At 37.6% G+C, this 25876-nt stretch overlaps 1 protein-coding gene and 1 long non-coding RNA gene across 4 annotated transcripts in view; one reads left to right on the top strand and one right to left on the bottom strand.

Moving 5' to 3' along the window:
* Window positions 1-15484, bottom strand: part of HSF2 (heat shock transcription factor 2) — a 37593-nt gene extending 22109 nt beyond the window's left edge. For all 3 annotated transcript variants that reach the window (XR_005531638.1, XM_039251524.1, XM_039251525.1), the window contains exons 1-3: window positions 15293-15484; window positions 935-1043; window positions 672-799 (exon numbers count right to left, since the gene is read on the bottom strand). Coding sequence is in view for 2 of the 3 variants with exons in the window: in XM_039251524.1 (XP_039107455.1) it covers window positions 672-799; window positions 935-1043; window positions 15293-15385 (330 nt within the window). In the remaining variant the exon portion in view is untranslated. The remainder of the gene's footprint in view (window positions 1-671; window positions 800-934; window positions 1044-15292) is intronic.
* Window positions 15485-24043: 8559 nt separating this feature from the next.
* On the top strand, window positions 24044-25460 carry LOC120244782. Its single transcript, XR_005531635.1, has 3 exons — window positions 24044-24089; window positions 24459-24522; window positions 25226-25460. It is a non-coding gene; the product is annotated as an uncharacterized LOC120244782 (long non-coding RNA).
* The last annotated feature ends 416 nt before the right edge of the window (window positions 25461-25876 follow it).

Genomic DNA, 25876 nt, shown 5'->3' with positions numbered 1-25876 from the left:
TAAACATTTAAATGTGGAAAAGTTTCCAAGAACAGGAACAACTTAGGGGCTTTTTTTCTTTTCATTCCCTTTTGCCAAACTCACTATAATTTCCTCAAGCCTCTTTATTATCACATTCCATGTTTAATTAAATTTATGCAGTAACAGCTGCACACTGGGCCATTTTCTTTCATGGTCCATTAACTCTTTTATCCCCTCTCTTTTGTGGATTTAGTAAAATATTTTATTTCAGCAAAAGATACCAGTCATTTAAAAATGTATTATTAAATGCTTACTACAATGCAAGGGACTTATTCTGGGAATTGTATATTCAGCAATGAACTAAAGAAAAAGCCATCCAGAGAGTGGACATTCTAGCAGGAGCTTACATTTTTAAGCTAAATTAGAAGGAGTGAGCCATCCCAACATGGATGATTCCTCAATCCTCAGAATGTAAAGATTTTCCTTCCCTCTAGACAGTATCCGAAGACTAAGCCCTCAGGACAGTTGACTACAGAGGAAAAAAAATATAAAAAGAGAGGGAAATAATGAAAGCTTTATCAATCTAAGTCATCCCAACAAGGAACACCTGTATATTTCTGTACATTCTTAATTTCAACAGGTGAAATACTAAGTTGGCCAAATATGCTACATGGTAATGCCCTAAGTAAATCACATTAACAACAGCTCACCTTCCTTTTAATGTTCTCCAACAAGTCATCCTGGCCTTGTTTGAAGTAAGGATGCTGAAATTCAACCGGACCATCTCTTTCCTGCTTTACAATTCCGGAGTCAATATGTACAACTTTACGGAAACCATCTGAAAAGAGTAAAAATTTCGAGGACTAAAATATACAAAAATTAAAGAATTTCCTTTTTCTTTATCAACCTAATGGGAAAAAATGGTTTAATCCATTGATGACAGTGCTCCAAAGAAACCGCTGTCCATACTCACACATATTCAGTTGCCTCACAAAGCTTGCCATGTTATTGTGCTTGAAATATTTGGGAAGAATTTCTTTTGCAAATCTTTGTTCATCCAAAACCAGAAAACTTTGGCCATTCTGAAAAAGACACAAAAAGTCAATTAGTTGAGGTCCTTGGAGGTGATACATATGAATTCCAAAACTGGGCAGTCCTTCTATGACACTTTTAGATCAACATTTTATTCCTATTAACAGCAACAAGAAACAAACTGTAACTAAGTGCCAAACTGTAATTAAGCTTTTTAATGTCAACCTCAGAAATTTAGGACTGTCTAAAACCAAAAGCTACATCATACGCCATGGTGAATAATTAAGCTTTTTAATGTCAACCTCAGAAGTTTAGGAATACGTCTCAAAACAAAAGCTACATCATATGATATGGTGAAATATTAGAAAAGAATTTCCATTAAATTAGAAACAAGAAAAAAATAATGTAAGTAGGCAATATATTTAACATTGTTTTAAAGCCAATGCAATTAGACAAAAACAAAATTTAAAAAGCCGTATTTTACCATTATCTGCAACACACGTATCTTTGAACAATCAATTGAAAAACTGTGAAAGAATTCAGTAAGCTCTCTGGCTACTAATTAATATTTAAAGTCACTAGTGTTTTTCCATACAAAAGAAAAAGATAATTTGAAACTTACTACCATACAGTAATCAAAACAGCATGGTACTGTCATAAACACAGAAAGACAGACTAACTGAATAGAATAAAGAGCCCTCAAATACACCCTTACATATAAAGCCCTAAGGTTTTTTACCAGAGTATCAAGACCATTCAATGGGGAAAGGACAGTTCTCAACAAATGATGCTGGGAAAACTGGATACTCGTATGCAAAGGAACAAAGTTTACCTTACACCATATGCAAAAATTAACTCAAAATGGACCAAAGACCTAAACATAAAGATAGAACTATAACAATTTTATATATATCTGTGTGTATAAATTTTATATATGTATATAAGCTTTATACATATACATTGTGTGTGTGTATATACATTATATATATATATATATATATTTTTTAAAGTAGGCTCCATACCCTGCACAGAATTCAAAGCTGAACTTGAACTCACAACCCTGAGCTCAAGACCTGAGTTGAGATCAAGAGTCAGAAGTAGCTTAGACAACTGAGCCACTCAGGTACCCTTAAAACTATAAAAATCTTAGAAGAATAACATAAGGGAAAAAGCTTTATTTGAATTTGGCAATGGTTTCTGGGCAATATCAAGGCAGCAAAACTGACCAATGAGGCTATCTCAAATTAAAAACTTTTGTGCAAAGAACATCATCAATAGAGAGAAAAGGCAACCAACAGAATGGAGAAAATGTTTGCAAGCTGGGTATCTGATAAGGGGTTAATATCCATAACAAAGAACTTCTAAAACTCAATAACAAAAAGGAAACAACCGGATCAGAAATGGGCAAAGGACTTGAGTAGGTATTTTTCCAAAAAAGATAAACAAATGGCCAATAAACGAAAAGGTGCCTAACATCACTAATCATTAGGGTAATTAAAACCATAATCACAATTACCACTTCAAAATATTAGGGTGGCAATTATTTTTTAAAAAACACCAAATAAACAGAAAGTAAATGTTGGAGGCTGTGGAGAAACTGGAAACCTTTACATTGCTGGTAGAAATGTAAAATAAGTACAGCTGCTATGGAAAGCAGTATGGTAGTTTCTCAAAACTTAAACACAGAATTACTGTATGATCCTACAATTCTACTTCTATGTACCCAGAAGAATGGGGCAGATACTTGAAAAGATATCTGTATCCCAATGTTCATAGTAATATTATTGCAAAAGTCAAAAAGGAGAAGCAACCCAGGGCAACTGGATGGCTAAGTTGGTTAAGTGTCTGACTTCAGTTCTAGTCATGGTCTCACGGTCTGTGAGTTTGAAGCCTGGATTGGGCTCTGTCCTGACAGCTCAGAGCCTGGAGCTTCTTCGGATTCTGTGTCTCCCTCTCTCTCTCTCTCTCTCTCTCTCTCTGTTCCTCCTGTTTGTGCTCTGTCTCTCTCTCAAAAATAAATATCTCTCAACCCAAATGTCCACTGACCGATGAATGGACAAACAAAATGTGGTATACACACATAACGAGTATTATTCAGCCTTAAAAAAGGAAGAAAATTCTGACAGGTGCTACAACATGGATAAACTTTAAAGACATGCTACGTGAAATAAACTGAGCACAAAAGGACAAATATTTTACTATTCTACTTATATGAGATATCTAGAATAGTCTAATTTATAAGGACAGAAACAAAATGGTTATTATGGGCTAGGAAGAAAGAGGATTTGGAAGTTATTATCTAAGGAGTACAAAGTTTCAGTTTGGAAAGTTGAAAAACATTCTGGAGATAGATGGAAGCAATGGCTACATAACATTGTAAATGCACCTAATGCCACTGAACTGTATACTTAAAAAGGGGTAAAATGGTTAATTTTATGTTAGGTTTATTTTACCATAAAAATTTTAAACTAACATAAACATTCCAATAATAGAAAAATGTCACAGATCTAAAAATAAATCTTAAAAATATACAAGACATTTGTGAGAACGTTAAACTATGGAGCAACAAATACAGAACTGTAAAGCTGTCAATTCTAATTAACCAACACATTAAATTCTCACTAAGAAGAAAACCTTGGAGACAAGGTGAAGAGATGTTCACACAACCAAATATTAGGTACTGAAGTTCACTTGTAAAATAATTACGTAACAGTAGGCAAGAAAATACTAAAAACAATGATAGGAGAAGTGTTAACCTTACCCTATGAAGGTGAAATAATTACAGTGCTTACCAGAGTTTTGTACTAAAGAAGAGACAGTCAAAAAGAAAAAAAAAAATGGACTAGGGAGAACAGAAGCATAAGCAAATCTTTCTGAGAATTATATCTATATTATATATTACATGTTAATATATAATATATAATAATATATAATAATATGTATACTAAGTACAGGTAGCATTCAAATCAGAAGTGAAAATCTGGATAAAAAAGGATTATTTCATAAACTTTCCATTTGAAAAGGAAAAAACAAAAGCTCAATTCTAACTCACTGCTCAGTGCTAACTCAAAGCTCATAACCCAGCTTTTGGGAGTATAAAGTAAACTAGAAGGCATACTGGTAAAGAATTTATAATTTATTCATGGAAACTGCCAGCTGCCTACCCTATTCCCAAATTTCTCTAATTCCTTTTTTATTTTTGTTATTTTAAAACTAAAATTGGGGCGCCTGGGTGGCTTAGTCGGTTAAGCGTCCGACTTTCACTTAGGTCATGATCTCGCGGTTCGTGGGTTCGAGCCCCGCGTCGGGCTCTGTGCTGACTGCCAGCTCAGAGCCTGGAGCTTGTTTCGGTCTGTGACTCCCTCTCTCTCTGACCCTCCCCTGCTCACACTGTCTCTCTCTCTCCTAGAAATAAATAAAACATTTAAAAAAAAATAAAAAAATAAAACTAAAATTGTATATTTTTAAGATGTACAACATGATTTAACATTTATACACACAGAGCAAGGACTACCACAGTCAAACTAACATATCTAACATATCTATATTAAGCTAAAAAGCTTCTGCACAGCAAAGAAAACAAAATAAAAAGAGAACCTAATGGAATAAGAGAAAATAACCGCAAGTAATATATGTGATAAGGGATTAATATTCCAAATATGTAAGGAATACATTCAATTCAACATCCCCCCAAAAAAAATTAAAAAAAAAAACAACAAAAAAACCCCCAATAGATTAAAAAAAACCCAAATACACATTTTCCCAAATATACAGGAATAGCCAACAGGTGTATGAAAAGGTGATCAACATCACTAACATCACTAACCATCATGGAAATGAAAGCCAAAACCACAATGAGGTACTACTTCATATCTGGTAGGATGGCAATTATTTAAAAAAGTAATAATGTTGGCGAGGATGTGAAGAAAAGGGAACTTTTGTATACTGTTTGTGGTAATGTAAATCAGTATAACAATTATGAAAACACAATGAAGTTTCCTCAAAACAAAACAAAAAAAAGAATGATCCAGCTATCCTTTTCCTGGGTATACACCCAAAGGAAATCAAATCAGTATCTCAAAGACTTTTCTGTGCTCCCATGTTCACTGTGACATTATTTACAATAGACAAGATACGGAAACAACCTAAGTGTCCCTCATAGAAGAATGGATAAAGAAACTGTGATACACACACACACAGGAACACTATTTACCCTTAAAAACAAAGAGATCCATTTGGAAAAACACAAATGATCCTCTACTTTGTTATGAACAGAATCACAATTTTGTTTGATGCTGCAACCACATTTTTCAGTCCCCCTTACAAATAGTGGGAGCCAAATACACCCCTGGCAATTGAGATATAAACAGAATGAACTGAGTGGAGCTTCCAGAAAAGGTCTAGAAGGGGAACAATTCAAAGCGTCAAACCCCTATATCCCATATCCCTGCTTGGAACTTCAAGCTAATGACTAAAGCTTCAGCAATCACTGAGATAAAGAAACTAAGTATGGCTGAGAAGACCAGAAGGTGACTGGGTATCCTCAGATTTAAAGGAAAACACATCTCTAATCTGTTTAAACCACTGTATGGATTTCCATTATTTGTGTCTAAAACTAAACCTGATTATTAAGTTATAAAAAACTCAATAGTTGAAAATTAACATAAAAATATTTTAAATACTTATGACAGTTAACTGCAGTAATTAAAAAAGTCTTTAAAAATCAGTTAAGATGAAAAACCCAATGTAAAATTTAGAAGAGGCCCAACTTCATTATCACTGTATAGCAAAATAATGATTTTCTCTTGTTAGACTGGCAAAATTAAAATTTTTTTAATGTTGATTTATTTTTGAGAGGGAAAGAGAAAGAGCATGAGCAGGGGAAGGGCAGAGAGAGAGGGAAACACAGAATCCAAAGCAGGCTCCAGGCTCTGAGCTGTCAGCACAGAGCCTGATGAAGGGCTTGAACCCACAAACCACAAAATCATGACCTGAGCTTAACCGGCTGAGTACACTGGCAAAATTTTTAAAGTTTGATGATAATCAGAATTGGTTATTAGGTAATAACTATCAAAATTAAAAGTGCATGTTTTTTCTTATCTAAAAAGACTTTCTCTCTACCTTGATTCCCTCTCAATCTACTCACCCCATTTGTCTTTTCCTTCACTGTAAAACTTAATACTTCAAAACCCCCTTCTCCAGATTAGTACCATCTACTTACTCCTGCTAAAAATTGGTTTCATTCTCCCTCACTCTACTCAAACTATTTTTTTCTAAAATGTCAAATGCCAAATTCAATGCCTTCCTTTCAGTCCTGATCTTCCCACACCTCTCTGTGGCATTTCATTTGGCACTACTGACAATCTTCTCCTTAAATACTCTACTCTTGTGACTTTGAAACTAAATACTATTAGGTCTCCTCTCTCTCATGTTTCCTTTCAATTTTCTTCACCTATCAAAGGTGGTGTATTCTGTAGGTTTCTATCCTTGATCATGACATTTTTTACACTCTTTTCCTAGGCAGTGTCATCCACATCAGTGTACCTACTGACTTTATTAAATATGATGTTTTATTATATACGAATATATCTGTATCTCTGCCCTGACCATCTCAAACTTCACACTTGAATTTTTCAATTTTTAACATTTTTGCATAGCGTTCTTTAATTCAATAAGTTCTCAAACTATTTTCTATATCAAATCCATCTCCCTAACTCACCAAAATCAACTTTTTTCCTGTATCTTCCTTCCTGGCGATGGACTGAGAGGGGAAAGGATCATAAGGATAACATCAACAACAAAAAGATAAATTAAAAAGTCTCAATTTTAACGGTTAGTTAACTTAAGGGGGAAATATGAAAAACATTTCTTTTAAAAATAAGAAAAAGGGATCTGTGATCACTGCTTCTATTTGACATGCTAAGAGGTCTTACCAATGCAAAAAAGAAAAAAAAAATTGAAGTACAAAGCTCTGAAAGGAAGAACAAAACTATCATTCACAGATGTGTGGATGTACACTTAACCCAAATCAGTAAAATGATTAGCCTATTGGTTTATCAACACACAAATGGTTTTTGTATTTCTAACTACCAGCAACAGCCAGAATGTACTTTTAACTAAAAGATATCACATACAACGTTTTTCTTTTAATTTTTTTTTAAAACTTTATTCATTTTTGAGAGACAAAAAGAGCACCAGTGGGGTTGGGGCAGAGAGAGAGGGAGACACAGAATCTGAAGCAGACTCCAGGCTCTGAGCTGTCAGCACAGAGCCTGACATGGGGCTCAAACCCACAAACCACGACATCACTACCTGAGCTGAGGTCAGATGCTTAACCAACTGAGTCACCCAAGCACCCCTCCACTTACATTGTCTTAAAATACCTAAGAAAATCTAACAAAGATGTGCAAGACCCAATTACCAAAAAATAAAGAACTTTATTTTTTTATTTAAAAACATTTTTCTAATGTTTACTTATTTATTTTTAGAGAGAGCGCGTGTGCGCGAGTAGGGGAGGGGTAGAGAGAGAGGGAAGGAGAGAGAATCCCAAGCAAGCCTCATAGCGTCAGGTCACACTGACCTGACCCGAAATCAAGAGTTGGATGCTTAGCTAACTGAGCCATGAGGTGCCCCCCAAAATACAGAACTTTATTAAACAAAATGAATTTTAAAACAAGCTTTGTTTATGGGAATATTCAATATCATAAAGATTTCCATTTTCCCTAATCTGATTTAGTTTCAATCCAATTCCAATTAAAATCCCAGCAGGTTTTCTTTAGTGGAACTTGAATTTAAAACATGTACAGAAGAGCAAAGACCAGCAATACTCAAGGTACTCCTGAGAAATAAGCTGCTCTCCCAAAAGCAAGATAGTATAAAGCTACAGTAATTAAGACATGTGATGAGGGAAGAAAAAAAATTCAATGGAATGGAATAGAGAACCTAGAAACAAAATCATAGAATCTACCTGTAATTTTGCTATAAGACATAGGTAGTAATACACATCACCACAGAAAGAAGGAACTACCCCTCAATGAAGGGACTAGAACTGAGTGTTTATTTGGAAAACAATGAAATTGGATTCCTCATACCACACACAAAAATCAATTCCAAGTGAATTAGACTTATACAAAATATGCAAACTTTTAAAAAATTCAGGAAAAAAAGAAGAGAAATGGAAGAATATTTTTCTCTCCCTGAGGTAGAGGTAAGAAAAAACATCCTGATGAAATAAAAAGCATGAACAAAAAAGATGAATATATTAAATTATACTAAAATTAAAAACCTGTACTTATCAAAAGAAAAAAAAGCGTCAAACTAGGAGAAGATAAAAGCAACACATAAACCCCCAAAATGGATATACAGAATATACAAGGAATTCCTACAAATATTAAAAAATAAGCCACCCAGGAGCACCTGGGTGGCTTAGTTGGTTAAGCATCCGACTTTCGCTTAGGTCATGATCTCACGGTTCGGGGGTTCGAGCCCCGCATCGGGCTCTGTGCTGACTGCCAGCTCAGAGTCTGAAGCCTGTTTCAGTCTGTGACTCCCTCTCTCTCTGACCCTCCCCTGCTCATGCTCTCTCTCTCTCTCCTAGAAATAAAAATTAAAAAAAAAATTAAAAAAAAATAGGCCACCCAATAGAAAAATGGTCTTTACTTCATTAAATAGGTAACACATATGGCCAATAAATATGAAAAGGTGTTTGAACATATTAGTAATCAGGGAAATATAAATTAACACCTCTTTGAGAGAACACTTGACATCCACTAGATCAATAAAAAATTAAGAACAATGGTAACATCAAGTTTTAAGGATGTGAATTAATGGAAAATCTCATGCATGGCTAACAGGAGTATAAGATTATTTAATCTCCTTGGAAAACAATCTGAACTATTTTCAGGTCAAACAGTTCACATCTTATTTTCCAGCAATTCCACTCTTCAACATAGGTACATATGTATACCTTAAAGAAATTCTTGCTTGTATACACCAGGAAAGGTGTGTAAGAATACTCATAACAGCACTTGATACAGTTGATCATCTTCTCTTTCTTGAACCATTTTTTCCCATTAACTACTATGACCTTACTCCCCTGTTTTTCTCCTATTGCACTGTTATGTCTCAATCTCTTTAGCTAGCTTTTCCTTACTTTCATGCCCTCTAAAAATTAGAATGGCCTGTCTTTCAGCTCCTTCTATCTTCATTCGTCTCCCTGGATGATCACATCCAGTCCCATGGCTTTACCAATCACAAACTTAAATGCCAGTGTCTTATATTGAAACATCCTAGTCAATATTTCCACATGGATGTCTTGGAGTGTAGAAGTCATTCATACTGTTCAAAAATATTCCTGTTCTCCTTCCTAGCACTGAACTTCCCCACCTCCTTTGAAATTAGGCAGGGTCATATGACTAAGTGTGGTCAACAAAATGTAAGCTAAACAAAACAATTTTCAGGTAACACTAGTGTCCATTTGTAATCTCGAAGTTAATATGGCCAAACAGAATCTCCACCTGCATTTCTCTGAATACTCTCCCAACTGGGCAAATGGTATTATCATTTATCTTGTTGTTGAGACCAAATCTGAGTCATTCTTAATTCTTTCCTGTCTTTCCTATACTCCAGACAATTTCTTAGTAAGTTCTGCTACTTCACCTTTAAAGTATCAAATCCAACAACTTCTCACCATCTCTACTGCAAATACCCTAGTCTCAGCTACACTATTTTCAATACCATAGTGGAAAACTGTAATAATCTACAAACTGGTTCCCTAGATTTCCAATCTCCTCACTACAGCCCTAAGGCCCTATACCATCTGTTTCTGCCTACTTCTCTGACCTCAATCTCACATTCTCTAAAGATACTCTAATCACACGGGCCTTCTCCAATCACATGAACATGCCATATTCAAAGCCTTCACATCTGTCATTCCCTTTCGCCTGGCCTATCCTTCCTAATTGATCAGGTGTCTGCTCAATCATCATCTCCTCAGAGAGGCTTTCTCATCACTCTACCTAAAATACCCACAGATTCCAGATAACTATGTGCCAGTTATCAATTTATTACTCCAAATTCATTTTTCATTGTCTGCTTTACAAACACGGGGCTGGGCCCCTTAAACATCTTTTTCTGGAAGGCATGGTGATAAACTTTGTCAATAGAAGACACTATAGAGAGATTATAAGAGGAAGGGGGTTCTCCTTCTTATTTCCTGGTTCCTAACATTGGCAGGCTCCTACAGTGCAGGCACATTCTCCAGCACCTAGCTCTTGTGGGTCACCAGCACAAGGCCAACAGCTTCCCTCAGCTTTCTCTCCCCCTTTGATGGTTTCAAACCAGAGTACTTCTAGCAAGACATGTCCCCATGAATAGCTTCAAGGGTGCTCTAGAGCAAGGATGGATAAACCTTTTCTTAAAGGGTTAGTAAATATTTTTGGCTTCAGGTAAGGTCACAATACTGCTCTTGTAGCAAAAAACAGTTAAAGACAATATAGAAATAAACTGAGCATGGTTATGTTCCAATTAAACTTTATTTACAAAACAGATGGCTAGCCCATGGGCAATAGTTTGCAAACTGCTGCTTTAGAAGGCATATTTCCCCACAAGTTCTGAAGGATGAGCTTCTAATAAGTTCCACCAAAGTGGAACCAGTGGCTTCTCTGTCATTAAGTGAGTCACCATTATATTCTTCTTATAACTGCCAGGCCTATATTCTTTAGATTTTAGTCCAATTCCTCTGATATAGTTAGTAATTCTACTACACTTTCCTTGCTTATAATATTTAAAAGCAATTCTTTCCATTTTTTATACTGTGACTTCTGTCTCCTACTTGGTCCTAACTGGTATCTTACCTCTCTTTACACTTCTTTATTTCCTTTATGGTACTTACTACTAACTGAAATTATATTATCTGTGTTTGCTTACTTTTTAATTATCAGTGTCCTCCACTAGAATATAAGGTCTATGAAGTCACTTTGTTCACTACTAAATGAATTCCTAGTACCTAGCACACTGTCTGGTCATAAAATATTCATGATAAATATTTATGAGTAATCAAATAAATGAATCATTGGCCACAGTGGACCAAATTATCTTTTTAGAAGTTCAATTCTTGGATCATACCAAATGAAACAAATGACTGCCCCTTACTTATATCTGTAGGTGCTCTCCCTCTCTCATACAACCCTCCTTCACTCATATTCTGTGTCTCTGCTTATGTCATTCCTTCAGTCTCCACTCTAAAATTAGTTGACAACCTCTGAGTGCAAAAATTCCAACCTACTGCCATTTAAAACTGTGAAGCTCAAACAGTACAACACAGAACTCTCCCAACACATTTCATAAGGGGCTGAAAGCCACTACTGACTGTGTAAGGTGGGAGAGATGGGTAGCTTCTTTTTAGCCTTTACCCATAACGGTTGGCAAGCTTCCAAATAACAACAGTGTTACTGCTGAATTTGGTACTCAGTTAAGAACATCCAAAATATTCTTAAATAATCTAATATTTTAATCCCATTAATTTAAAACATTTTTCAGTAGAGAAATTTGAACTTTTTAAAAAACAATCCATAACTTTTTAATGTTCACCAGTCATTCCTTCTGAGTCTTTAGTTCACTCCCTTTTATGTATACAAACAAAAAATACTCATCAATGAATCGTTCAACTTTTCTGTAGAATTATTTAATGTGGATTTTACCCCTATTCTGGCACACCTGTGGCTTTCTTGTCTTCAACTTAGTGTAATAATGCAATGGTTGCTGGGAAGTTCAAAACGATCCCAAAACATCAGATTTTGGATGCTCAAATTCATCCAAAATAGCTACAAAATAGGAGACTAATTCTGGTTTTGCTCCATTTCCCTCCTATTTCCTGATTTGTCTATACTGATTTGAGAGAGATGGAGAAGTAGAGAATGTCAAAGGGCACAAAAAGGTGGAACAGATGAGTATGAGGTCTTCAGCGGCAATCACTTCTTGGTCTTCTCAAACAATATGAAGAACAGAGACAAAGGTAATAACACTAATAAAACAATGACTTCCAGTTTTTTCCTGCGTTTATAACTGCTTCACTTTGACATACACTGACTATCAAATTTCAGTACCAGTAAAGACTGTTCCTCACTATCAATGGCAAGAACTTCCATCCAACTTCCACAACCTCTTGTCCCTGAATATCAAGTTTCTGCAGTTGTTTCCAAGTTAAACCTGTGCCTTCTGTTTAGGGCTTGGTTACATTTAAAACAGCTTTATGTGGTCTAACAGTACTATCTCTGTAACTGATTCTGCCAATAGACTGCCTTCCAGAGCCAAAAGAGCTATATAAAATTTTGAAGTTATAGGAAATGTTAAAAAAAAAAAAAGAAAGAAAGAAAGAAAAGAAACTTTCTTTCTTTTTTTTTTTTAATGTTTTATTTATTTTTGAGAGAGAGATACAGACAGCATGAGCAGGGGAGGGTCAGAGAGAGACACACACAGAATCTGAAGGCATGCTCCAGACTCTGAGCTGCTGTCAGCACAGAGTCCAACTCAGGGCTTGAACCCACGAACCGTGAGATCATGAGCTGAGCTGAAGTCGGACGCTTAAACAACTGAGCCACCCAGGCGCCCCGAAGAAAGAAACTTTCAAGGGGAGAATATGGAGAAAAAATATGTACAAATCTTTTAAAGATACTCTGGGGATCTAAAGACATTTCTACTATCTGAATTAATAACACATTTAGTATAGTTTTGATTGCTCAGAATATTGTATTTCTATAATTAATCATGAGAATGGGGGCATTATTTCATTTTTGTCAAATTACAAGTTTCAAGAAAAACTAGCTGTAAAAGTAAGTCTTCAAGAATCTTAAGCCAAACTTTTCAAGCTGCAGTTGTTTTTCCCCCTTGCCCTACTCTCAAGCTAGAGGAGTAAATTATTTTCCACAAGTGAAAAGAAAATTGCATAAAAGATTGCCTGGTTTCTAAAACATCTGCTGCTTCTAAAAGGTCTTAATATGATTTTCACTCAGACAGTAAAAATGCTAAATCACCTTGACAGTAATTCAGCAAAACACGTTTGAAGGAAACCAGAAACAACCATAAATAGCAACTTTTAAAAGATGAGAGTAACTTATTTTGTTTTTTCCATTTAACAACATTGTTTAATTAATGTTTTACCTTTCATTTCATTGTTAACACTGCTTTTGGAAAAGTCTGTTGGAAAGTAATAGAGACAGACATCATGAGCAACTAAGCTAAGGCCAAGACAACATTAATCCAGAACTGTCCACTGACTTGTAAAAGGATAATATTTTGATATAAAACTAAAACTATGTATTGTGCCAACCTGTATTAAGGGAAGTGCTGTTGATGGAAGACTGATCTGAGAGGTCAGAAATCTATGTTAGAGTCCCACCTCCAATAATGGGTAGTTTTGTAATTATGGATAAGAAATCTAACCTAAGCCTCAATCATCATCTATAAAATGATGAGGCCAAACTGGATTATCTCTAAGATTCTTTTCAGGGCATAATTTTATCTTTATCATCCCTACCACTTCTATTACACATCCTAAGGATTTCATTGATTCATCATTATTAAATACCTAATGTATCCTTGGCATAAACACTGTTTCTGCCCTCAGTGAATTTATATTTTAATTGTCCCACTATGTATAAGAAAATTAGTAAAACATAAGCTTAGACCTAATTGGATAAATAAGAATTATTTTTTTAAATGGCCATACAAGCCAAAAAACGTATAATAAAGTCAGCTTGGGTGGGAGAGAGACTCTCAGTCCAAACTCTAATACATACAAGGATGACTAACAGCAGTCTGTGCTGATCCATCCCTGTCAACTTTTAATCCTTCTGACTGATGAAAAGCATGAGACATCTGTTTATTTTTAAGTGTATGCTGCTGGCGGCTGGCTTTCTTATTTTCACCTTTCTTTGTACACTGTAAAGAATTCATCAAATACTTAACACACACCATTCAGCTGATGATACTGACCTTCAAAAAAATGAAGTCCTAGAAGGGGTATAAAAAAAATGAACAAATGACAGTAATATAAGAAAGAATATGGTGTTAACAGTAGTCAGAAACTTCATGTACTCAATATAGTGCTCCCTCTTAAGATAAAAGTAAGTAAAAGTGAGAGCTCCTACAACAGGAAAGGAATAGAAAGGGAGAAAGAAGGGAGGTAACATTTACTCAGCACTTAACAGGTGCCAGGCACTGTGAGGGTAGATTTCACTTAGGCTTCTGCAACCCTCTCAACAAGAAAATACCCAAAAACAAATGATCATCCACAATAAGAAAAAATCCATTCCACGTCATAAAATTATTCCAACAGCCTGAGAGTGCATTCAAACGCAAATGCACTGTTTATGTAATAATCATTCTGCTTAGAACCTTAGTATTTGGAACTAGAAGGGTCTCGGATCACCCAGGCAACCCAGTCATCTTAAGGACGATGAAACTTAGGTCAGACAAGATAAGGAGCTTGACTAAGGTCATTCCTGTTTAGTGGCAGAGTTGGGATCAAACCAATAATCAAGGCATCATATCCCACTCGCTCAGCCACTGTTCAGTGAAATTTAGTGATTCATGTCAGCTTCTCACCAAGTTACTGAACACCTATTAGATTATTAAAATAATCACAAAAACCCGTGTATACAAATGGCTCAGGATTTCCAAAGAATGATGTACCATTTTCTAATCAAGCTTTCAAAACCCACTGAGAAACAGTAACCTGCGCTTGAACATTTGCCAGTATCCCTCTGACTGCTCTCCTCATAAAGAACCCAGGCACCAAGCGGGGTGTCCGTTTTAGTGAGGAGAATCGGGTCGCTGAGGTAAAGATTTCCTCAGACAAACCCTCGCGCCCAGGACTGCCTGTGCCCTCGGCGATTCGTAACCCGCGAGCCCGGAGGGAGGACGGAGAATGAGTGTGCAGTAACGTGGCTCCGGCGCCCTCGGTTCGTCGGCCGCCTTCGCCCTGCCGGGCCGGTTCCGAACGCCGACGGGGCCAGACCGTTACGGGGCCTCCCGGGCCGCGGCGCCCGGCGCGGGCCGCCCCTCCCCCACCGCGGCCTGAGCCAGCGGCGCCGGCCGGGACCCCCGCGGCTCCCCGCGCGAACAATACAAGGGGTCCCTCGCGAGGCTGACCGGCGGGCCCGCGCCACCCCGCGCCGCGGGCCTCGCAGAGGGCGTCGAGCCGCAGGCCGCGAGAGACAACCCCGCGACAGGGAGAGACAGAGAGAGAGAGACGGCGGTTAGTCAAGGGGTTCGGAGGCCGCCGTGCCCTCACCCGTACCTGGCTCCAGGTGATGAATTCGTTGGTGTGGGTTTCCTCCACAAGCGTCCACAGCTTGCTGAGGAAAGCCGGCACGTTCGAACTCTGCTTCATTGTGAACGAGACGCAGGGATTCCAAATTCTACACCCGAACACGGCGGTGGCGGTAGCGGTGGCGGCGGCGGCGGCAGCGGCGGCGGTGGTGGAGGTGGTGGCGGCGGCGGCGGCGGCAGCTGCTGCTCCGGGAGAACGCCCACAACGCAGGCGCAGCAGCTCCCGGGCCCCGCCCCCCAGCCTCGCCAAGCGCGCAGCGAGGCGGGGAGGACCGACGGCCGCACTTGACGGACAAGTCTCGGCGTTCGGCCCGTGCGCACTGGTCTCGCGCTGGTCCCGTTTCCGACCAATCCGAGGCGCGGACCACACGACAAAGAAAAGCGATTGGATGATGCAGTCGAGGAGGGGGTGGGAGCAGAAGGGGGCGCTGCCTTCTCATTCGCCTTTTATACGCGAGCCGTCACTGTAGCGGACCTTAGGCTTAGTGGACTGTGTTTGGTTGTTTCACGTGGAAACGGCTTTGGGTTTCTGAGCGGCGGCTGGGAGGCTGGAGAAAGTCCTCGGGGGTATTCAGCCATAAGTTTGGCAGGCAAAGTGTGGTTTACACCAGGCAGGAGGAAGTATAATAATTCACATGAGGAGAAGGGGCGGGGTAGGGAAGCACCTTTCGAACATGATGTGCTAGGCCCCAAATTGAAACGGTCTTAAAAATAGTAAGTCTTGCAGTTAAATTTTCATTAGGCGAGAACAGTTCCATTAAAATACGTTTATCAAAACGAGGAATTTGAATAATAACTCTTAACTAGGTATGTACTTAAGTGAACGAGGTTCAGTAATAGACCTTACATGCTGTTTTTAATTTAACACACAGTGAATGCCAACTATATGCCCTTTTAATAAAAGAATAATTTCTGCATATACTTAACAAGTATATTCTTGTTTCCCAGGGATTGTCTGGTGTAGTGGAGGAAAAAAGTGGACAAGGAGTCAGTATATCTGAATATAAACCCAGCTTCAAGGACAGTTTAGTGGATATTAAATTACACTGGTCTGTGTAATTTAGAGTAATCTCCTAATCTGTCAGTGCCAGACTTCCTCTTCTCATTGGAAATAAGAGTATCCCTCTTTTTACCCATGTAAGATAATAGGTGTGGAAATACAAAAGAATTGTACAAAATTAAACCTTTTTTTTTTTTGCAAAAGTCAGCATGTGAATATAACAATTTACACAAAAATCAGAGATAATAACATTTTATACAAAATTCACCACAGAAGGGACACCTGGGTGGCTCAATCAGGTAAGCATCCAACTTCAGCTCAGGTGATGATCTCATGGCTCCTGAGTTCAAGCCCCTGCGCCAGGCTCTGTGCTGACAGCTGAGCTGGGAGCCTGCTTCAGATTCTGTGTCTCCCCCTCTCTCTGCCCCTCCCCTGCTCATGGTTTGTCTCTTTCTCTCTCTCTCTCTCAATAAATAAACATGAAAAATTAAAAAAAAATTCACCACAGGATTTGTTTACTTCCTGGGTATGTGAAAAATAATACATTAAAAATAAAATACATACAATTTCCAATGAGCAGATTTTTATTGAATAGTGACTTTGTGATCAGCTCTCATCTGTTTGCTGAAGCAAAATCAGATATATGGCAGGATACATCCAATGTACCTGCATTAAAGAACTAATATTTCAGAGCACCTATATATGCCCAAAGCTTTGTACATATTATCTCACTTAACCCTCACAACAACACAATAAAGCAGATCTTTCTTTTTTTTTTTAATTTTTTTAAAATGTTTTATTTATTTCTAGGAGAAATAGAGACAGCGCGAGCAGTGGAGGGTCAGAGAGAGAGGGAGACACAGAATCTGAAGCAGGCTCCAGGCTCTGAGCTGGCAGTCAGCACAGAGCCCGACGCGGGGCTCGAACCCACAAACCGCGAGATCATGATCTAAGTGAAAGTCGGACGCTTAACCGACTAAGCCACCCAGGCGCCCCAAAGCAGATCTTTTCATACCATTTTTCTAATGAAGATTCTAAGGCCCAAAGCTGAATTAATTTACCTATATGGAAGCTAGTAAATGAGAGAGGGAATTTACACCCAGGGTTTATTAAGCTCAAAAGCCTGTGCTCAGGGGCACCTGGGCAGCTCAGTTGATTAAGCGTCCGACATCAGGTCATGATCTCACAGTCCATGGGTTGGAGTCTAGCATCAGGCTCTGTACTGACAGCTCAGAGCCTAGAGCCTGCTTCAGATTCTGTGTCTCCCTCTCTCTCTGCTCCTCCTCCATTTATGCTCTATCTCTCAAAAATAAACAAAAGTTAAAAAAAAAAAAAAGCCTGTGCTCTTTTCATTGTATGATGATGGCATCACCTCAATGCTTAAGATACTTATATTCTAACTCAAGAAACAAGATAAACACAATGATCAGCAGTCATTAGTTTTTTTTAAAGAAGAACTCAAATTATGGCATAAAAATACTATAAAATACTAGAAAGATGATTAAGTAAATTAAAGTAGCAAAGGAAGATGTAATGGAGGATGGTGACCTTAAGTTGGGTCTTGTATAGTACAATTGCACACATATAGCTGAAAGGAAGGCAAAAGTGAGAAAAGATAGGAGGCTAATAAGCATGGAGAGTGACAGCTCAGGAGGGAAGATTGATAGTGTCTGAGGGGAAAATGTGGCCTACTTTCATGGCATTGTAGTATTTCCATCTTAAAAAAAAAAAAGGTGTGGTTAGATACAAGCAGACGCTACTCTTTGGGCATTCAACCTGTACAACTGTAGGCTTATGGGTTATAGGGCTCTGTACTTTGATGGTTGGTTTAATGCTTTGTTGTCACCGCCTTGAAATTCTTCATTTTTGAAGAAGGTAGCCTGCATTTTCCTTCTGCATTGAGCTCTTCAGGTTCTGTAGCTGGTCTGCTTTCAATATATTGCATCTTATAAATCAATGGTTTTCCAACTTAAACATGCATCCAAATCACGTGGAGGGGGGACGACGGTCAATATAACAAACAAGCAGGTATCACTTTGGATAGTATCCATCCACTCATGAGACCAGCTAAGGGGATAAGTTGTTAACCAGGAAGCCTAGTGATATGACCAGGAAATAGATGATGTGTCTAAAATCACATTACTTTGGAATTTAAACCATGTCTTTCATAGTCTGAAACATGATTTTTTTTCCTCTATACCAGTGTGCCTCAAACTTTAGCCTACATTAGAATTGCCTTGAGGGCTTCAGAAAAAAACAGATCGCTTTTCCTTCTACTCCACCAACTAGATCTGAGGCTCAGGTTTCTAACAAGTTCCCAGGTAATGCAGATGCTGCTGATCCTGAGAACCACTATTCTAAAGAAAAAATTAGTAAACTGACCTTTCTCTGCTATAAGTACAGACTTTTTATTACTCACCCTTCACCTCTTAACGAAATCCAGATGTTACAGAAATAATTTAAACTATTGTTTTCTTTTTCTATGAACTTAATCCTTAGTATTTATTGTCATCTATAAACAAAATTTAAGTACTTATTAGAGACATTTTTGGGAGGAAGAGAAAATCATTATTGACCCACTTGCAATTATATGACACTCAGTTATAAACCTGAGAAAGGAAGAAAACTAAATCAAGCTAATTCATAGTTATTTGCACCTACAAATCTCACAAATATAAGAAGAAACTCATTTGACACAGAGTTCACAATTTTGAAATATTTACAGTATTAGAGAATAAAAATGTCACTTTCTTAAAGTGAATTTCCTCCTGTTGACTGAAAACTTAAAAGTTGAAATATTTCTATGACTCATTTCCAGCCCAGGTGTAAGATTTAGAAGATTTAGAATAACATCAGAAAATATGAGTGGCCTAGGATTTTACTTAGGAAACAGAATAACATATTGTGAGACACTTTGATGCTTCAAAGCCTCTGATTCAGATTGTACAAATTCTACCTAATCAACTACCCCAAAACTAGTTGGAATCAGTAGTGCAAGCAGAACTAGCTTTTAAAGATTATTTTCAAGGATAGTATGACTGAAATCAAAGGAGAACTGCACAGAGGCTTCCATCTACATTCCTATCAGGACAAGCTGCTGAGTTTCTTCAATTTTGGAATGACCCATGGGCCTTAGGAAAATCAGTAGACACCTCCAAGTCCTAGATGCTTATATATAAAATATGAGTGAAAATACTTGTTATACATACTTCACAGAGTGGTTTTGAGGGTCAGAAAAAAATACTTCCTCCTCCAGGCCACCGTACAATCTTTAGAGGTATCTTTCTGAAACACAAATCTGAAAAGGTCACTTCCTGACTTAAAACAATTCAGTAGCTTTCCATAAATTTCAAAATAAATTCAAACCTCTTAAGATGGCATAAAAGATCTTTTCTGCTCTGATCCCACCTGTCTTTCCAGTCATTGTCTATCACTCTTCACCTTACCCCTACCTTTAGCTACACCCAACTGCTTGATACCCTACTCCTCATGTTCTTTCACACTTCTTCATATTTCCACAAGATGTTGCCTCTGTGTAGAGAGCCCTTCTTCTACCCCATTATACCTCAAGTTTCTGCTTAACTTTCAAGGAAGAGTAGAATTCCATACAGAAGTCATCTCTTTTATGAACCTTCCCTGGAGACCTTTATTATAGCACTTACTATATCATATTGTAATTATTTACATGCATTTTTATACTAGACTACGAAACTCCAACATAAAGATTATGTCCTATTTATATTTATTTTCATCTGCAATAGCTATCAGAGTGCCTTATACGTGTTCAACTCTCAATAAATATGCGTTGAATTAATCAATGAATAAATGAACAGTTCAGTGTTAAGACCATTTAGTCTTCCATGGTTCCAAATATTTGGCATTAGTTGATCTTCTCATATGTTCCATGGCATATAGACCTTGAGCCTCATGATATTTACCACACTGCTACTGCTCATTGACTTCTGAGCAGCCCTTATTGGCCTGAAAGATTGTGCTTACAATGTTCACTGTTATATCCTTAGCAGTGAACATAGTGCTAATAATATAGGAACTGCTCAATAGATATTTGTTGAATGAATAATTTCAGTTTTAGAAACCCTTTGCATAGAATGTACTCTACTTAATGATAAGGAAACTCCTGGGGCACTTGGGTGGCTCAGTTGGTTGAGCATCTCAGCTCAGGTCGTGATCTCACTGTTCAGGGGTTTGAGCCCCGCCTCAGGCTCTGTGCTGATAGCTCAGAGCCTGGAGCCTGCTTCAGATTCTGTGTCTTCCTTTCTCTCTGCCCCTCACCCACCCTCTCTCTCTCTCTTTCAAAAATAAACATTAATTTTTTTAAATCACAAGGAAACTACTTATAAGTTAATCGATCTTACCCCATATATACTTTTTAGTGTTTATAAGAGGAGAAAATAGGGGCGCCTGGGTGAGTCACTTGGTTAAGTGTCCGACTTCAGCTCAGGTCATGATCTCACAGTTCACAGGTTCGAGCCCTGCGTCGGGCTCTGTGCTGACAGCTAGCTTAGAGCCTGAAGCCTGTTTCAGATTCTGTGTCTCCTTCTCTCTCTGCCCCTCCCTCGTTCATGCTCTGTCTCACTCTGTCTCTCAAAAATAACTACATGAAAAAAAATTATTTTAAAAAAGAAGAAAAATAAAGAGACAGAAAACTTAAGGATAGCTCAAGTCAGAGGCATATGATTCAAGAACTATTAGTGTAACAAATATCAGAATCCTGGAAATGCTAGACATTAACGTAATGTTATAGTGCCAGGATTGAGGTCATTTGTCTTTAAAACAAACAATACTTTGATAACAGTGGCAAAATGCTTAAAGATCCTATAGTAGGCTTTTGAATAAGTAGAGAGCTAAAAAATTGTGAAAGGTAATTTCTTAAAAATTTTAAGAAGATCAAAGAAGAACCTTCTATTTTCTAAGGCTACAACTTGGGTGCAGAGGCCCTGGCTGAGTAAAGCTTTTGAGTAGGACATGTGTTAGTAACCCTTGTACCAGACTGGGGCTGGCTCTACGGAAAACTTCCACTATATGCCAAATTTGTTAAAATCTGATCCATCACCCAACAAAAGGTGACAAGTCCAGGTTTGCACAGGACTTTCTATTTTAGTACTGAAAATCCTATGCCACAGGTAGTCCCTCAGACCCAGGCAAACCACGATGGTTGGTCACACTAACTGTAGCCTTTTCCAGTTACTGTTATTGGACAGGAAGCAGAGACACATCAAGCTAAGCCAAATAACTTGTATAGCAGCCAGTGCAGATGAGTGATCTAAAATTTAAATACAGTTCTTATTTAGCCATCCCAGAAGCAGGGTGAAGGTACTCTTTCACAGGTATCCCAACAACTGGATGATAAATAGGAACTTCATGTATCCCACAAATTTCCCAATAGAGGCCCAGACCCACAAAGAGAGATATTGATAAGAAAGAAAACTTAAGGTCAGAAAATTTAAAAAGACTGGAAGCATTAGAAAAATGTAGTAGATAGCAACGCGGTCTGTGATACAAGCTTTCCATTATTTCTACTAGAATAGCATCATGATAGGGTTCCAGTTTCCATTCCCTTGGGACTGGTATTGCTCCAAGTGGGAGTAGCGGCTAAGATATATGTTTGGATTTCATCTTTCTAGATAGTTGATTTTAAATGATCATTGTATTCAAATCATTTGATGATGAAGACCTGAGTCCCTTCAACAATTAAATTAATCTGGATTATATGGCTTGAGTATAGAAATCTACTTATACCTTAAAGACAAATCTACTCATAACTGGAGCAACTGGCTTCAGTTAGCAATTAACCACTGTCATGGATGTGTGGCATGATCTGAGAGGTGTGTAGGGAGAGATGGCAATGATGGAATACTTCTAACTTCTTTAAAGTTTAGCCAACTACTACGAGCAGCATCTAGGGAAATATCCTTTTTTGTGTGTGGGCTCACAGTGTGGTTAGAATAGATAGAACTGAATGACTTGACTTTCCAGAGAAAAGTCTTACATTCTCTGAATCAAGGACTTACAAGAACACATTAAAGAACTGCAAATTAGTGGTAGGACTCTTATTTATAAAGACTTTATATATAATTATTGTTACATTTGCTATAATTTATTTTAAAATACTTCCATTTCAACAGTGGTCTGTAGTGTGATAATTCATTGCAATGTATCCCTAAGGGCAGTTAGTTAGCATTTGAAATACCCTAATTAGGAATGCATACTCCAGGGGTGGTTAGTTAGCACTTAGAAGACTAATCAAAAGCCTACTCTCTGAAGGGTTGGTCTTAATTTTAGTTTTTATTTCATCGACTTCTCAAATTTTGTTAATTAAGATAAGGGATGTGGACTTGATTTTTCCTTGATAAAATGAAGTTCAGCATATGTGTATTGGCTAGATACAGTGTATTGGCTTTCTCCACTGTTGACTAACCTAAGCTTCAAGATACCTGGAGCCAGAGACTATGCCCTTCTGTAAGTACCCTAATCTTAGGATTCTGGTAGACCCTGTGTTCAGAGGGCTTTCCAGGCCAGTCTGGAAGATTTGGGTAACCCGGCTTAAAGTAAAAATGGAGGCCCACATACATATTTTAGAACGCTTAAAGATCATGTTAACAAATTGTTGAAGTTAACAAACTGTTAAATAAAATATGTCTCTCTTCCTATCTTGATAAATGTCTTCATAACAACAAATTTGAAAGAAATATATAAAGCTATAGTATTATAAGACACTAAGTTGGCAAAATATCCAAACTGACCACATTGAATTATTACTGTCTAGCATTCTGTTGGTTGGGAAATGGTGTCTTAGATGATCAATAAAATAAAGACATACATAATTCATAAATTATCATATGTTTGTTCTATAAAATTGTGTTTTCTTGCCTGTATTTCAACAAAATAATTAGGTTGTTACCATGATTTTCACATGATTTGTGTTTTGTTGATGGTAATAATCAAAGTATTAAAAATGTAATCATTTTCAAGGCACAATTATACTTAAAATCCAGATTTGAATATATTTCATAAAATATTATTTAAGATAAATGCAAAAAATTGAGAAATTAAAATTACATTAGTATGCTTAAGCTTAAATATTAAGAATTATGTAGAATTTAAAATTTAATGAAAATTATAATTAATATGTTTTAAATTTTAAATGGTGCCACTTCTGGCTATTGTGAGTAGTGCTGCTGTGAGCATTGCTGCACATACCTAATTTTCTGCATTTTGCCTTTCTTGCTTGACAATGCAGAGTGGAAATTCTTTCAAGTCAACTAACGTAGCTCTAATTTACTTCTTTTGATGACTCCATGGTATTCCATGGTGTGTGTGAAGCACAATATATTTAACCATTCTGCTACGTACTGGTGGGCATCCGTTTTGTTTCAAGGCTTTTATTTATTTATTTATTTCATTCTGAAAGATGCTGCTGCAAAAAACCAAGGAACAAAAAACCCATAAACATGCCTTTAAATAGTCACACTTTTATTTTTTAGATTAGTTAATTCAGATTTTCATGTATGATTTGCATGGTAAATCTACCCTTCCAACTATTTTACTGGTATATAGAGAAAAAGTCCTGCTGATTAAAAAGCCCCACATCTGAGCTAACAGAATGCTATTGTATACGTATCCAACACTATGACGCTCCTAGCAACCAGAAAAGTCAACATCACGCTTCTATGGCAATAACAAACACTTAAGCTTGATAGAAAAGGATCTAATATTTGGTGTTAGAGGGAGTTTTGACTATTAGGTACAGATTAAAGGAGTACTTTATTTTTTGGTATCCGTAACCAATTAATACAAAACCAGAAAACTATAGATTTTATTACATACATGGCTTTGCAGTCATTGGTGATTGAAGATAAGCTGTTTCTGGGTCTGTGTAGTTCTGGTTTACATTTCAGTGTATTAAACATGTAATTGTCAGTAATGATCTCCTCCAGTCCTTGTCAGCTTTGGGGAAAAGAGTAAAGGAAGGAACTAGCATTATGGAAACTGAAATTGAGACCCAGAGAAGTTTGATCACATTTCATAGATCACAATCAGTATAATACATATTTAGTTTTTTGATTTAGAACTTTTTCGCCTTAAAGCATATGTCTTTCCACCACCTTTTTAGGATTTACCCTTCGAGGATCCTCATGGAATTCAAACCAAACCTGGTAACCCAGTTCTCATATCAGGTATGTCCAGCATGAGTGCTTGGCTTTTCCAATCTACAGTGACAGTCTTCCCTTCTGACTCTCTTTACTCCTCTGAACCCTATAACTGGGATTCAGTCAGAGTTTTCTGATTTGCAATCCAATTACGATGCTAGGCCCAGGGCCCCTGCCTCTAATGCCCATTCACTTGGCTGGGCTGCTCCCTTAGTGCTCAGCCAAGTAAGACTTTATATTACCAAGCATAACAGGGGCACCTCGGTGGCTCAGTCAGTTAAGCAGCAGATTCTTGATTATGGTTCAGGTCATGATCTCACTTTTTGTGAGGCAGAGCCTGCTTGGGATTCTCTCCCTCCCTCTCTCTGCCCCTCCCCAATGCATACACACTTCCTTGCTCTCTCTCTTCATCTCCCTCAAAATAAATACATAAACATTAAAATAAGAAAAGAAACTATAGTGAAGTTCTGCATTTTCATAATGATTGCTTTGATACTTTATGAAAATATTAAAATCTGCCATCGATAAAACAAACACAAACAAAAACATGTTTGGGTTCTCTTACTTTGCCTACTGCCTAGTTAGATAATTGGGAGTTCTGGTCCCAAGTCTTGCTTCAACCAGATGGATCATTTAGATCTTGATGCTAGGTGTTATGGGCTGGATTGTGTCCTTCCTCCTTCTCCTATCCATAGCCACCCAATTTATATGTTGAAATCTTAATTCCCAGTACTTCAGAATGTAACTCTTTGGAGATTGGGCCCTTAAAGGAGTAATTAATGAAGTCATGTCTCTTATCCAGTACGACTGGTGTTCTTATAACAAGAGATTATGACACAGAAAACATGCAGAGGAGTAAGCATTCGAGGATATAATGAGAAGGTGGACATCTGCAACCCAAGGAAAGAAGTCTCAGAAGAAACCAAACCTGACAACATTGCTCTTGTACTTCTCTCCTTCAGAACTGTGACAAAATAAATTTCTGTTGCTTAAGATACCTGGACTGTGACATTTTCTTAAGACAGTCTTAGCAAACTAACACACTAGGTGAGCATTACAGCAGCCCAACTATTCCTTGGCTTCCCTTTTTTGGGCCTCAGTGCTGGCCTATGTAGGGAAGAAGTTCACCCTCCCCATTGAATATTGTGATAAGATGTGCTGACCATCCATTCCTACCTGGCTTGTGGCAGGATTCCTATCCTTCCCTGATTTTACCTATTCATTCCTCCTCACCTGCACACTGGCATTGTTGGAAGCCTGGCAGCTGAGATTGCTAATGGGCTCTCTGCAGATTTGTGATCTTTAACTGCACCAAAAATGCAGGTCATCCAAAAAATCCAACGATTCTGCATATTAAAGCAATACTAATAAAAATATTTAC

The sequence above is a fragment of the Hyaena hyaena genome, unplaced genomic scaffold, assembly GCF_003009895.1.
Source record: "Hyaena hyaena isolate Hyena2069 unplaced genomic scaffold, ASM300989v1 scaffold_393, whole genome shotgun sequence".
Lineage (NCBI taxonomy): Eukaryota > Metazoa > Chordata > Mammalia > Carnivora > Hyaenidae > Hyaena > Hyaena hyaena.
Note: the sequence above shows the minus strand (reverse complement) of the source record. Positions and strands in the feature narration are given on the sequence as shown.